Source organism: Corythoichthys intestinalis, chromosome 15, assembly GCF_030265065.1.
Source record: "Corythoichthys intestinalis isolate RoL2023-P3 chromosome 15, ASM3026506v1, whole genome shotgun sequence".
NCBI classification, from domain to species: Eukaryota; Metazoa; Chordata; class Actinopteri; order Syngnathiformes; family Syngnathidae; genus Corythoichthys; species Corythoichthys intestinalis.
The window spans coordinates 21086709-21102673 of NC_080409.1; the positions used below are offsets into that span (position 1 = coordinate 21086709).

The 15965-nt window shown below is 39.7% G+C and overlaps 1 protein-coding gene across 2 annotated transcripts in view; it reads left to right on the top strand.

Moving 5' to 3' along the window:
* Positions 1 to 15965, top strand: part of eipr1 (EARP complex and GARP complex interacting protein 1) — a 64312-nt gene that overhangs the window by 17898 nt on the left and 30449 nt on the right. For both annotated transcript variants that reach the window (XM_057858796.1, XM_057858795.1), the window contains 3 exons: positions 4040 to 4172; positions 5887 to 6043; positions 9503 to 9602. In XM_057858796.1, the coding sequence (XP_057714779.1) occupies positions 4040 to 4172; positions 5887 to 6043; positions 9503 to 9602 (390 nt within the window). The remainder of the gene's footprint in view (positions 1 to 4039; positions 4173 to 5886; positions 6044 to 9502; positions 9603 to 15965) is intronic.

Consider the following 15965-nt stretch of genomic DNA (forward strand, 5'->3'; position numbering starts at 1 on the left):
GAGGCCATTTGAGTACAGTGAACTCATTGTCATGTTCAAGAAACCAGTCTGAGATTATTCCAGCTTTATGACATGGCGCATTATCCTGCTGAAAGTAGCCATCAGGAGTTGGGTACATTGTGGTCATAAAGGGATTGACATGGTCAGCAACAATACTCAGGTAGGCTGTAGCGTTCCAACGATGCTGAATTGGTACCAAGGGGCCCAAAGAGTGCCAAGAAAATATTCCCCACACCATCACACCACCACCACCAGCCTGAACCGTTGATAACAGGCAGGATGGATCCATGCTTTCATGTTGTTGACGCCAAATTCTGACCCTACCATCCGAATGTCGCAGCAGAAATCGAGACTCATCAGACCAGGCAACATTTTTCCAATCTTCTATTGTCCAATTTCAATGAGCTTGTGCAGATTGTAGCCTCAGTTTCCTGTTCCTAGCTGAAAGGAGTGGCACCTGGCATGGTCTTCTGCTGCTGTAGCCCATCTGCCTCAAAGTTCGACATACTGTGCGTTTAGAGATGCTCTTCTGCCTACCTTGGTTGTAATGGGTGGTGATTTGAGTCACTGTTGCCTTTCTATCAGCTCGTACCAGTCTGGCCATTCTCCTCTGACCTCTGGCATCAACAACGCATTTCCGCCCACAGAACTGCCGCTCACCGGATATTTTTTCTTCTTCGGACCATTCTCTGTAAACCCTAGAGATGGTTGTGCGTGAAAATTCCAGTAGATCAGCAGTTTATGAAATACTCAGACCAGCCCTTCTGGCACCAACAACCATGCCACGTTCAAAGTCACTCAAATCACTAGAGGCGTGCGAAATTTCCGATTCATAGATTATTCGCGATTCGGCCGTGGAAGATTCGAGAACGATTCATAAACATCCAAATTCCGATTATTGAATTATACCAGGTAAAGCGGAAATAAAACACAGCCAGCACGGTCTTTGGGACGCCGCGGTCTTTGAGACGCAGCGGTCTTCAGGACGAAATGAGGAACTGACCGAGAGTAAATATCTTGTTCAACTCATGCCGCTAGATTTAAAAAAAAAAAAAAAAAAAAAAAAAAAACAATCATACCTGGCTGCGGCCGACAGCCGCTACAAACAGCGACCGGTTGCTAGTTGCTAGAAACATACGGCAACATATGGCTATGGTATATATCACATATTGTAGAACTAGATGTGAAATGACAGTAATGACAGTGTTGGAACATATACAAAGAACTAGATGCGAAATGACAGACTTGCCGCCATCTTAAAGCAGTAGACTTCTCTAGAAGGCTCTGTTGTAGCGAACCTAATTACTTTTTATCTAAAATATACCTACATCTGCAAAATCTTGACTTTAATCTATCTTTAAATGATGAAACAGTTTTAAAACTTTGACATGTTGGAAGTAGACGGATGGAAAATTATGGAATAACGGGAACAATTTTAACAACTTTAACGGTTGATTCACAACATTAAATTAACTGAACGTAATTTAAAGCTTTTGATACAGAATGGGGACTTGAGTATTTTATTTACTGTTTTTAACTGTTAACTTGATACTAAAATAGTTTGGTTTAGCCTGAGAGGATTTTTGAACAATTTTGGAACTAGTGTACAAAACATTAAAAGTGTGGTGGGGTGCATCCATAATCGATTTATAATCGAATCGGAGCCTCTGAATCGTAATTGTAATCGAATCGTTAGGTGCTCAAAGATTCCCAGCTCTACAAATCACTTTTCTTCACCTCCATACTGATGCTCGGTTTGAACTGCAGGAGATTGTCTTAAACCATGTCTACATGCCTAAATGTACTGAGTTGTGCCATGTGATTGGCTGATTAGAAATTAAGTGTTAACGAGCAGTTGGACAGGTGTACCTAATAAAGTGGCCAGTGAGTGTATATGTATATATATAATGTATATCAAAATAAACAAGGGAAGAACAGTCCTGATCCAAAAAGACTCCCAGAAGGGACGAGTCCCATCCAACACAGGCCGATAACCTTTCTCTCCACAACATGGAAGCTCCTGTCGGGCATCATAGCAGCTAAGATAAGTGGGCACATGGATCAATGCATGACAGAGACAAAGAAAAGCATAGGTAGAAACACAAGAGAAACCAAAGACCAACTACTGGTTGACAGAACTGTCGCCCGAGACTGCAAACGTGTGCACTGCTTGGATTGATTACCAGAAAGCCTGTGACTCAATGACGCACACATGGATCCTGGAATGTCTGAAGCTGTACAAGGTCAACACCACACTAAGAGCCTTCGTTGCTAACTCAATGAGGCTGGGGTAGACCACCCTTGAGGCCAACTTCGAGCCAGTTGCGCAAGTCTCCATCAAATGTGGCATATACCAAGGAGATGTCTTATCACCACTGGTGTTCTGCATAGGTCTGAACCCCCTCAGCCAATTGATCAACACGAATGGCTATGGATACAGACTTAAGAATGGGGCCAGAGTCGGTCACCTCCTCTACATGGATGACATCAAGCTGTACGCTAAGAGTGAGTGAGACATTGACTCACTGATCCACACCACCAGGATCTACAGCGGCGACATCGGAATGTCATTTGAACTGGAGAAATGTGGCGGAATATTGACTAAGAGAGGGAAGGTAGTCCGGACAGTGGGGATTGCACTCCCAGAGGGCAGGATAGAAGATGTTGAGGGGAGCTACAAGTACCTTGGAATACCACAGGCAAATGGTAACCACGAAGAGGCAACAAGGAAAGTTGTAACGGTTAAGTATCTGCAACAAGTAAGGCAGGTCCTGAGACGTCAGCTCAATGGCAAGAACAAGATCCGAGCAATTAACAGCTATGCCCTCCTAGTGACCAGATACCCTGCTAGGATAATAAGTTGGCCAAAGGAGAAAGTTCAAACCACAGATGTGATAACACAAAAACTGCTCACCATGCACGGAGGGTTCCACCCCAAATCCAGCATCTAGAGGCTATACGCTAAGCGCAAGGAGGGAGGCCGAGGGTTAGTGTGCATCAGGACCACTATCCAAGATGAAACATCCAAGCTCCATGAATACATCATGAAGATGGCCTCAAGAGATAAAGCACTTAGTGAATGTCTCACGCTCTGGAAAAACACAAGTTGGAGGAACCATCATGAGATGAAAAACCTCTGCATGGGATGTACCACCGACAGATAACTGAAGTGGCAGATCTGAACAAGTCCTACCAATGGTTAGAGAGGGCTGGACTGAAAGACAGCACAGAGGTGCTTATCGTGGCAGCACAGGAGCAGGCTTTGAGGACCAGAGCAATAGAGGTAGTGGAAAATGACAGGGTTAAGAACCTGCGGGACTTTCAGATACAGACTGATAAGATAGTTGTGGCGAACCAACTGGACATCATGATCATGGATAAGCAGCAAGGACAGCTGTTGTGATCAATGTAACCATCCCCAATTATGGCAATATCAGGAAAAGAACACGAGGAACTACAGAAATACCAAGAGCTCAAGGAAGAGCTGGAGAGAGCCTGGAAGATGAAAAAAATTGAGTGGCAGGAATTATAGAAACTAGGCTGTTGCTCAGAGTCTAAGAATTATGTTCATTTTCGCACAAGCATGCATGCCATGCAAGAGCTTAACACAGAGGCTGCAGTTATGCTTTAGGCCGGCGATGGCAGTCGTAGGTAAAAAAGTGACAAACTCCATATAGTTCTTTTAAAATATATATACAAATTTAAAATATCATTCAAGATAAAATAAGAACTTCTATTTCAAAAGATTATTGTGTTATGCCTATCTTTAATCACAAATTTAGTTCCCTTTGCGGCCCAGTTTTCTACACAGCTGTTCAAGTGCACAGTTCTCCTCTTTAAACTGAGGAGTACAACTTTTAAGCTTTGTTTGAGTTTGAGTCTTTATGGTGCTATAAAAAATCTCATAATCTCATATAAAATGTCAAAAATGTTATGCAAAGTGTTTTTTTAAGTCGTTCATGAGGTAAAACTAAAAAGTTTTTTTTTTTTATTATTATCTTTTACAAAACTTGGTTGTTTCTGTTGTCTTTCTTTCAAGGTGCACATCATTGATTTTGATGATGAGAATAACATTATTAATAAGAATGTCCTCCTACACCAAGCTGGAGAGATATGGAACATTGGTGCCAGTCCTGCAGATAAAGAAATACTTACCACCTGCTACAACAAAAGTAAGAGCCACTCTTTCCTCCATTCACCATCGTTCCAGTTGAGGCATTTTCTTGACCTTCCTTCGCCTTTTGCCTTTTAACTAACTTTTCTTCATTAATTTACTTCATGCATTTTATTTGAGAGTAATAACGTGGAATAAGCCTAGATCAGAGGTGGGCAAACCGGTCCTCAAGAGCCGCATTGGGTCCTGGTCTTTGTTACAACTGATCCAGCACAGGCAGTTTAACCAATAAGGGGTTCAGGGATACAAGAAGCATCTAACTGCAATCGACCGATTGCACTTGTAGGCAGTGGCGATTATCGTAGACATGCCTGCTTCTATTGTTTTAGAATAAAATAAAGAAGCAGGCATGTCTACGATGCAAAGTATCATAGCCAATACCATTTCCTTCAGTACTTACTTTTTTGTTTGTGTTCCCATGTTTTTTTTTGTAACTTGTTTTCCTGTTATTATGTACATCGCTTTGGCTTCACTCACATCACTTAAATGTTAGGTGTTTTTCGCATGTGTTTCAACTGAATTTCCATTTGTGTCAAGCTATTTTTAAGTTCTAGTTAAGTTTTAAGTCTAAATTTTAAGTCCTGATGGGATTTTGAGTTTTTACACTGTTCAAAATAAATGTATGGTACCTGCTCTATTGGAGCACATTAGGCACCAGTGCTGCTTTATGTTTTATCCATCAATGACTACTGAGCTAAAATCGACAGTTAGTTTTATTATGGTTTTATTTTACACCCTCATCACTCTACAGCGTTAGCAGGCACGTTAGCCATGCATCGGCAGTAGTCGTAATTAATAGAAACCTAGACCTGGGCAGGGCTAACGTTACGTTAGCAAGGTACGGTAACATTAACCTTATTTATTAGCGCTACGTTAACTTAATTTGACCTTGTCCTGGGTATCGCTCCTCCGCTCTCGGAGTAAACGGGGTGCCTTCGGTGGAGCGCTGGCCAAGCGGGTGGGTTAGGCGTCGGCGCACGACCCTGGTTTCGGTGGAGGTCATCGGTGGCAGGGTCCAGCCGGGGGTGCGGAAGCGTCGGCGGGGCCGCGGGTAGTCGTGGCCAAGTGGTGGTAGTGTTATGCAAGCGCTGTCTTACAGTGAATACATGAAACAGTGTTTGCCTTGATCTCCAGCTTGAAATGCTCCCACACTTTTGACATTTTCTGCTTTTTCTTAGTGGTTTCTCTTCACTTTCGTTGGCTTCTTCATCATTACCTCTACATTCATGGGTGGTTGAAATCAAATGTATCCGCCGCCTCTCTCTTCTTCCTATACGCACGTGACATCAGCGCGTTGTGCTGCATTACAAGTAGTCCGGGCAAAACGTCATGCTTAGAGCTGGCAAAATTAAACGATTCCTCGAGGAGGAGAAAATTCCTATATCAATTTTTAAAACCGAGTTACTCAAATTATTCGAGTAATCGTTTCAGTTCTATTTGCGAGTAAAATACAGCAAAATACTTTTTGTTTGTTTGTTTGTTTTTAAGATGTCAACTATTAAATTAATTATCATGTCTTTTGATTCTCTACTAATTGAATAGTTGACTAATATTGACAGCGCTAATGTGTTGTAATTTTGCATAAGCAGCTCACTGGCAGGGGACCAGTCCAGGGTGTTACTGACTGTTTACCATTTTGAATGACAAAATAATAATAATAATAATCTATTTTTCACCACATCTGAATGATGAAATCTGTTCATCCCATCCAGCCAGTGACAGTCGAGTGGTTTCCTGTGCAGCTGTATGGCGAATGCCCTCCAACTGGGAAACAGGAACCCATGAGTGTCCTGATGATTCAGCACACAACCCTCAAACCCTGGAACTTCTTTGCCACCTAGAAGACAGTGCCCATTGCAACGCAGCCTGGTAAGTGTTTTGGTGGATTTGTATTATTTGTTTTGTTTGGTAGAATTTGTTAACCATATCTGAAAACAGTAGAAAAATCAAAAAATATATATAAATTGGGTATATTGTATCTTTGTTTCTACCCCCCTGACATTTGAATATTGTTTTACTCTATGGGACTCAGACTATTGACTGGCCCACATATCCGATTTTTGTCACAGCCTTGGTCTTTTGTCTTTTAATTTGAGCTCCTGTGCACAATGCCTCCCCATAACTCACCACCTATGAGAAAGGAAATCGATGCTCATTTCTCGTTTTAGTCTACTGTTCATCAGTATCCCTCGATTGCTATCATTTTTTCAGATGCCAATCAGTTAAAGTGATGCATACTGTAACAGTGTCTGTGAGGCAGAGATAAAGAAGGAGAAAGGAGAAATACTAAAATAGCTGGTGCATGCGTGTTTGCGTGTGCGCACACACGTGTGCGTGCATGCGAATGTGGGTGTGTGTATGTCAGAGGTTGGGTCAAGTGATGGCTGTATAAAGATTGATAGCTTTGTACACCACCATCTCAATACCTTTAAGTCAAGAACTGTGACTTGCACAAGGACATCAGGTGTGTGTGCATGGTTTTGTGCACGCGTGCGTATCTTATAGCTTGCGCTGGGCATTATTGGCATCCCTGGATAAATGGCTTTGGTCACTTTCCCTCCTTCTCATTGAATACCCATATAGTTGTTGGAGTAGAGGTGTGCTGTTTTCAGTTCATATACAGGTATGTTATTTATTGTTATTTATTTACATGCGAGTCTATGCCTGCCTCTGTGTATTCCACAACTCACTTTTCCACTGCCACAACTTATTCTTTTATTGAAATGGTAGTTTTTGCCTTTCTCCCAATTGAGAAAGCAAAATTCTCCCATAGTTGCTGTTTGTGTGTTTCTTTGAAGCTCACACATACCTACATTCAATTGTCTACAGTTAACATAACATTAGAGCTGAAACGAATACTCGAGCAACTCGAGTTTAAAAACTGATCCGAGTAATTTTATTCACCTCGAGGAATCGTTTAATTTTGCCAGCTCTAAGCATCACGTTTTGCCCGTACTACTTTTAATGCGGTACAACGCGCTGACGTCACGTGCGTAGAGGAAGAAGCAATTATGTAAAAAAAAAAAAAAACTACTGCAGCCGACAGCCGCTACAAACTACGCCGACATTGCTAAAAACTACGCCTGCATGATGCTAGTGTGGTAGCAGGTAAAGCCCGAGGCGTCTCATACAGTAGATATAGCATGCATTTAGAACTAGATGCGCAATGACAGACTCGGCCGCGTCTGGGCAGCGTTAGTAAACAGCCGCCATCTTTAAGCAGTAGACTTCTCAGCGCTAATAAATATAACGCTCGCTAACGTAACGTTAGCCCTTCGAAAGGCTAGGTTTCTATTGATTATGACCACTGTCGATGCGTGGCTAACGTGTCTTACATACATGCTTTATTTAATCTGTAAAAACACAGCGCTGTAGAGGGATGAGGGTGTAAAATTAAAACATAATAAAGCTAACTGTCAGTTTTAGCTCAGTAGTCATTGCTGAATAAAACACCAAGTAGCACTGGCCTCTAATGTGCTCCAATACAGCAGGTATCATACATCTATTTTGAACACTGCAAAAACTCAAAATCCTATCAGTACTTACAGTTTAGACTAACTTAAAACTTAACTAGAACTTAAAAATAGCTTGACACAAATGGAAATTCAATTGAAATACGTGGGAAAAACACGTAGCTTTCAAGTGATGTGTGTCATCAAGCATAATTACTTTTTTAGGTGAGAAATATGTTTGTTTGTTTGTTTTATAAGATCTAGACGTTTTTTGAGTGAAAGCAGTGAATTTTTTTTCTAGTCACATCTGAGATGCAACTGTTGGCTGTTTTCAACAATGTACATCGAAAATAAAGACTTTGACTGAAAATGGTTCAATATTAAATTAAATGTCTTTTTGCCTCATGTATATTTATAATTGCTCTTTACTTTAAAAAAAAAAAAAAAAAAAATGTTTTATCCGATAACTCGATTAATCGAGTGAATTTTCAGTCGATTACTCTAAATTATTCGATAGCTGCAGCCCTACATAACATACCTGTTTTTGGCACGTCTTTGGTGATGTTGCAGTCATTTTGGGACATGGTGGCTGTGCACTAACCTAACAGAACTCCAGCCATCTGGACTATCCAAAATTGCACATCATCATTATTAATAAACATTTAGAATATTTGTATGTAGTTGGTCTATATCAACAATTTCCTGACAATACAATACGATAAGGATTCTTTTGACAACGATATGATATTTGCCAATATTCCAGTCTGGCAACATTCGGTTCAAGTGCCTTTGATCTATTTAATACAATAAGTATTATGGACACATTTATCATAATCAGTTAGATTTCACCTAAAGTAATAAAAAATGCAATGTATTTTTATGTTTTGACAATTTTGTTTCTGTACCTTTTCAGACATTAGAATGAGAACCGTTGTTTTTAACAAAATTGCATATAGCATATAAAAAAGATAACAATGTTGATCAATGTTTTTGCATTTTGACTGTCTTTGACTTTGACGGCGCTTAACTAATCGACACATCGATCCATATTGATGTTCCTTTCACCCCTATTAACTAACACAACTACCCCCTGGCTGTGTGTTCAGTATTGTTCCCATCATAAATATCAGAGGGAGATAACCCAAGTAAGCATAAACTGCATTTTTTGAGTGGAAATTTTTATTTACTCAAGAATAACTATGATTCAAAGCTACTCTGCTATGACATTCTATTGTTATATAGTCCTTATACCAACTGCTTTAAACCCATGCGATAAAACACCATAGTTTATAAGCCATACTGTTCAATAAATAACGCTAAAACTTAAGTTCAATAAGCCACTGAATTGGCAAACCAGCACACAACTTTTATGACTAATTATTGAGTCCTTTGTTCTCCCTGCAATAAACCCTGATTGTGTTTTTGTGTGCAGTAATAGTAGAATACTCACCAATAAACTGTAATTAAAATCACCTGCTCACATTTTATGTATAAAAGTACCTGAAATCCCGTGGGCCAAAAATACAAGTGTACATCAGTGTTAGCATTTTTTTGGGATGTCTGAACAATTGATGAAGCTCTTTTTCTACTTACTTCCCCACTAGGTGGTGTAACTAGACCCTTAATTGTGCTTTCGTCCACCTATGTATTGGCATGTGGGGGATGTGGGGGGTCTGTTATAAGATGCATTGCAGTCCTATTACTATTTATCACATGAAGGCAGACTTCACCCTTTTTATCATACAGTCATATTTTGTGTACTTCTCTGTCAGTGACTACATTCGTTGATGCCTTGCAAAATTTTGTTAATGTGCTTGAAAAACAATTTAGATATGTTATTTACGTGTGTGTGTGCGTGTCTTGAATCAATCTACAGCGTACTGTGGGAACCAATGGGGGATGGCAAGCGTGTGATTTCATTGGCTGATAACTATGTTCTTCTCTGGGACCTGCAGGAGAGCTGCACACAAGCCACAGTAAGACACACACACACATGAACAAAGTCCACTATAAACTGCATAACATACATAAACACACACTACATCTCACAATAGTAAACTAATTATTTGATAACCACCATATTGTCTCAACACTATCAGACACACACAAGTCCTCTTTCCCTGTGTCACCAGCAGTGTCCACTAATCATTCCCTCTCACACTCAGTCCACCATAACGCACACTGCCCTCTGTAGTGAAAAATTGCTTTTTTTTTTTTCTTTGCATTTACATGTACTGTACAGTCATGTGGAAAAAATTAGGACACCTCATTAAATATTCAATTCTTTATTAAGAAATGTTCACATATTAATATCTGATCTTGTTTTTCTTTATCTATGGAAAAGAAAGTGATTTAATTTCAGGTAAAAACAAAAATTAAAATTGTTTTACTCATTAAACCAAATATAGCAACAAAAATGCATATTTGAACTGAGGAAAAAGTTAGGACACCCTACCACCTAATAGCTAGTGTTACCCCCTTTGACTGAAATAACATCAATGAAACGCTTTTTGTAGCAATCTACCAGTCTTTGACATTGGTCCGAAGAAAGCTTGTCCCACTCCACAACACAGACTTCTTTCAACAGTGATTGATTGTTGGAGTAAGAAAAAACACCTTGGTGACATCAAAAGATCTGTCTGAGGACTTCAGAAAGAAGATTGTAGGCGCTTATGAGTCTGGTAAGGGATTTCAATAGATCTCAAAAGAATGTAAAATCAGCCATTCTATTATCCGGTAAAATAGTCTACAAGTGGAGGACATTCAAAACAACTGCCAACATGCCCAGGTCTGGCCGTCCAAGCAAGTTCACCTCAAGAGCAGACCCGCAGGTGCTAAAAGAAGTCTCCAAAAACCCTAAGATGTCATCACGGGACCTACAGCAGGCGCTTGCTACTGTTGGTGAGAAATTGCATGCCTCAACAATTATAAAGAGACTTCACAAGTTAAACCTTCATGAGAGGTGTGTAAGGAGGATACCTTTGCTCTCCAAGAATAACGTAAAGGCCAGACTGAAGTTTGCCAGGGTGAATGTAGACAAAGACCAGGACTTCTGGAATAATGTTCTTTGGACAGATGAATCTAAAATTGAATTATTTGGACACCAGAACAGAGGACATGTTTGACGTAAACCCAATACAGCATTCCAGGAAAGTAACCTCATACAACTGTGAAGCATGGAGGTGGAAGTGTCATGGTTTGGTGGATGCTTTGCTGCAGCAGGGCCTGGCCAGCTCACCATCATAGAATCCACCATGAAGTCTATCATTTATCAGAGGGTGCTTAAGGAACATGATTAAAAAAAGTTAAAGCTGAAGCAAAACTGGACCCTGCAACATGACAATGACCCAAAACATAACAAATCCACCAATGACTGGCTGACAAGGAAGAAATGGAGAGTCCTGGAATGGCTGAGTCAAAGCCCAGATCTTAATCCCATTGCGATGCTGTGGAGTGACTTGTAACGGGCTGTACATGCAAGAAACCCTTCAAACATCTCACAGCTGAAAGTATTTTGCGTTGAGGAGTGGGACAAACTTTCTTCAGACCGCTGTCAAAGACAGGTAGGTGGTAGATGGCTACAAAAAGCACCTCACTGAAGTTATTTCAGCCAAAAGGGGTAACTAGCTATTAAGTGGTTGGGTGTCCTAACTTTTTCCTCAGGTAGAATATGCATTTTTGTTGATATGTTTGGTTTAATGAGTAAAACAATTTTAACTTTTGTTGTTTACCTGCAATTAAATCACCGTCTTTTCCAGAGATAAAGAAAAAAACAAGATCAGGCATTGATATGTGAACATTTCTTACATACATACATAAAGAACTGAATATTTAATGGGTGTCCTAATTTTTTTCACATGACTGTATGTGAATTGCAGTTGACTGGCAACTAGTCAATGCTTTATCTCACCTCACACCTCAAGTTAGCTTAGATGAGTTATCAGCTCCAGCTGAAGACTGCAAGTGGTAGAAAATAAAACTGACAAACACTGAAGCATCAGTCAGGGGAAAAAAATGATTGCAAACTTAAATCTATTTCATAAACAGAAAATCAAGTGATGTACAGTTTCATTAGGGTCTTTATACACAGTGATTAAAAAAGAATGTAGCAAAATCATCACATAAAATTTAAAAAATTATAACCATTACAAAACTCTAGTTATGACACGTTTTGAATAAGCTTCAAGTTCTATTTCATGTTTTACAAGTGCTCAAATGTGACTACCACAGAAACCAGTTTATAAGTCAAAAGTCACTAATGTTCTATCATTTGGGTAGATTGTCAAGATTTAAGGGTCTTGTGCCAAAATATTTGTTCTTATACCGGTAGTTGCCTTATCTGTAAATTGTTTTTTTTCCTCGAAGAGAAATAATGTATAACTGCTGTTTTTTTTACCCCCATCATTTATAAAGCTTATACTCAGAAAACCGCTTTCAGATTAACACGCTAGTGTGTCTCTAGTAAGTATTGACCCCGATGTGAGGTCGAGTACAACCACAGGGGCGTGTGAGGTCTTAATCCTATCTTCTGACACCAACGCCGGACAGCAGAGGTATTAAATCCTGTATCGAGGGAGAAGAGGAGATGTGGAAAGTAATCGGGGGATGCTGTATAATGAGAAAAGGAAGATGGAGGGAGCAACGGACAGCCAAGCTTGATTGGAAAGATGTAGGCTTGAAGGCAGAGCGGGATGTATGGATGTGGGAAGAGAGAGTGCTTGATTAGGAGAAAGGGAATGAAAAAGAAGAGAAAAAAATTGCAGTCAAGACAAATTCCTCTCATACTGATGAGAATGCTAATATCGCTCCCCTCTGCCGTGCCCCCTACACCCATCCTGGTTTCCCATTTCTTCTATCTGTCAGTGGGATATGTGTTCATCTCAACGTGTCTATTTCCTTCACATATGGCATTGGCCTAGATTATCATGTGTCTTCAATGTGGGTGTTTGGATGTGCATGTATGTATATGAAAGAGGATCATCAGCATACACTGGATGTTTTAACTCCACACACCCCTGTCAAAAAGGTTTTGCAATTTAAAAACTAAGATAAATAATTTCCAAGCCTTTGTAACAAGAATGTGACCTGTAAACTGTACATCTCAATTAGTAAAAATGAGAAAGGGGTAAAAGATAACGTAAAACTAGGGGGTTCACTTTAAACTCTTGTTTAATGGGAGTCAGCGCACACCTGTAGCTTTGAAGAGTTAGAAAACATGCCTTTAAAGAGCCTCAATTCCAAATAAAGTTTAGCTGTCCCTTTCTGCGGTAATGTCATACAAAACAAGTCATGAACCACAGAGAGTTTCCAAAACATCAAAGGGATTTCATTTTTCCAAAGTATTAGTCGGGAGCATGCTAACAAAATATTTCTGAAGCATTAAATATGTAAAGGAACACATAAAAGACAGTCATTATCAAATAAAGAAAACATGGCATAACAGTGACATTATTTGACCTCTTTCCAAAATTACTGAAAAGATGAGGAGAAAACTGGTAAGAGGGTACCAGGACACCAATTGCAATAATAAAGGAGCTGCATGAATTTCTGGCTATTGAGTACATCTGAAAAAAATCTCCAATGTTCTTCATTCATCTGGTATGGAGAAGGGTTGCAAGACAAAAGCCTCATATTGTAAAGGGGAAAAAAATACAATCTGAGAAAATTGTTTATGATCCATTAAACCAATTGTGCATCACTTCAATCATCAAAGTGGAGAAAGTTTTGAAGTTCTAAATGACAGTCAGTGTAGGCACAAAACCATTAGGCTTCTGCTTGAAAAGAGCAAATAGGTTGGGTGCCAGGAAAAGTTAACTTAAACAGCTTAGCTTTAGATTTAAATAAGAGCACAGTCTTATTTCAATTCTTATGAGTCTGAATATTATTGGCCAACTATGAACACTGCCACACCACCCAGTTAACTCACAACTGCTCATAACTAAAGCACGAAAAAGAGTAGAAACAAACTTTTTTTAATGATCAAAGATGGCAATCTAATATTTCTTTATGTAAGTCATGTGTTCATGTAGTCCAGTGCTTCTCAGTTATTATAGGAAGACGTAAATGTTTCGCGCCCCCCCCCCCCAAACTCTGCCGTCATTGTAAATAGTATCATTTGTCTATAATATTACTATTATAAGTACGCCTCTGCCTCACATTGTATCCTTTTTTTTTCTATTAGGGAAAATAACAGATCAACTTATAAAGTATAACTTTATTAACATTGTTAGGGCCCGAGCACTAGGCGTGCGAAGGCCCTATTGTTTTGCAAAGGATTATTATTATTCTTCTTTTTTCAGGGCAAATGAAAATGGCCAATTTGGAGGCCTGAACATGCACGAAAAGTCACCAAAATTTGCACATACGTGCAGATTCGCGTAAATTTCGATAATCTTGCGTCGTTTTGAAAAAATGTCAAAAAATGGCTCAGTGGCGCCCCCTTGACCCTTAAAATTTTCAAAAAGGCCTCTCCTCTCAGGTTTTCAACGTAGAGCAATGAAATTTGGGGAGTAGATACCTTATGCCGAACTGCTCAAAAAAGCCTCTTGCACCCATATTCCAAATCCAACAGGAAATCGGGTATTTTGGATCAAATGTGAAATTTTTTCGGTTCACAGTTGGAGTTCACATTTGGAGGCCTGAACATGCACGAAAACTCACCAAAATTTGCACATATGTTCAACTTTGCGTAAATTTTGATAATCTATGAAAAAAATTAACAAAAAGGCTCAGTGGCGCCCCCTTGAAATTTTCAAAAAGGCCTCTCCTATTAGGTTTTTTCAACGTAGAACGATGAAATTTGGTGAGTCGATACATTGTGTAAAACTGCTCCCAAAAGTCTCTTGCACCTATATTCCAAATCCAACAGGAAGTCGGAAATTTTAGATCAAATGTGAAATTTTATCGATTTACATTTGAAACCTTGTCGCTGAAGAAAATAGTTGGATCGTCTTCAAAATTGGTCAGACTATTCAGGAGACATATGAGATCTTAAGTTTTCAAAATGGTGAGTTTTCATCCAAGGGTCTGGCCTGGGCGTGGCCCCAAAGTTTGCCATTTTTGGCCAAAACACCAAATTCAGAAAATGATTAAAAACTCCGTGATACAACGTTCAATCTTTTTCATTTTTAGCATGTATATGAGATATCCCAGCCTGAACACGACTGCATTGAAATATTACCCATTAGGCCTGGCGCCCCCTAGTGGGAACAGGAAATGGCCTTCTTTACGAGAGAGGCTCCTCCTCCAAGGGAAAAAAATCTATTGACCTCAAACCTGTTTCAGGGGAGCTTTAAGACATGTGTTCAGGTGCCTGATAAAAAATATTGAGGTTTCGTTGAAGCGGAGAGGTCCAAACTGGAAGTGAAAATGACCGTCAACAATTTGTCTCGCCAAAAACTTTGAACAGTCATAACTCGGTAGATATACAACATATCTGCGCCAAACTTCCCGTGTTTGTTGAGAGTCATACCCTGAATGTTGTTGTAGGGGTCATTTGCATCAACTCTACAGTGCCAACTAGTGGCGACAGAAAGAAGTTTTAAAAAAGGCCTTTCCTATTGGGTTTTTTCAACATAGAGCGAGGAAATTTGGGGAGTAGATACCTTATGCAAAACTGCTCCAAAAAGTCTCTTGCACCCGTATTCCAAATCCAACAGGAAATCGGGTATTTTTGATCGAATGTTAAATTTTTATCGGTTCACAGTAGGAGTTTACATTTGGAGGCTTGAACATACACGAAAACTCACACAAATTTGGACATTCATGCAGCTTTGCGTAACGTTCAATAATCTTGCAACGTTATGAAAACATGTAACAAAATGGCTCAGTGGCGCCCCCTTGAAATTTTCAAAAAGGCCTCTCCATTTAGGTTTTTTCAACGTAGAGGGATGAAATTCGGAGAGTCGATACCTTGTACAAAACTGCTCCAAAAAGTCTCTTGCATGCGTATTCCAAACCCAACAGGAAATCGGGTATTTTGGATTGAATGTGAAATTTTTATCGATTTACAGTGTGCACATTTTACACCTTGGCACCTAGGGAATTAGTTTGATCATTCTCAAAATTGGCGAGACTGTTCATGAGGCATATGAAATCTTAAGTTATCAAAATGGTGTGTTTTCATTCACGGGCCTGACCTGGGCGGGGTGCCAAAGTCGGCCATTTTTTCGCCAAAACACCGAATTCGGAAAATTACTGATAACTCCCTCATACAACGTTCAGTCTATTTTAAATCTGGCATGTGTGTGAGGTATACCAGCATGAGCAGGACTGGATTGAAAATTTACCATTTCTGCCTGGCGCCTCCTAGTGGGAACAGGAAATGCCCTTTTTTACGG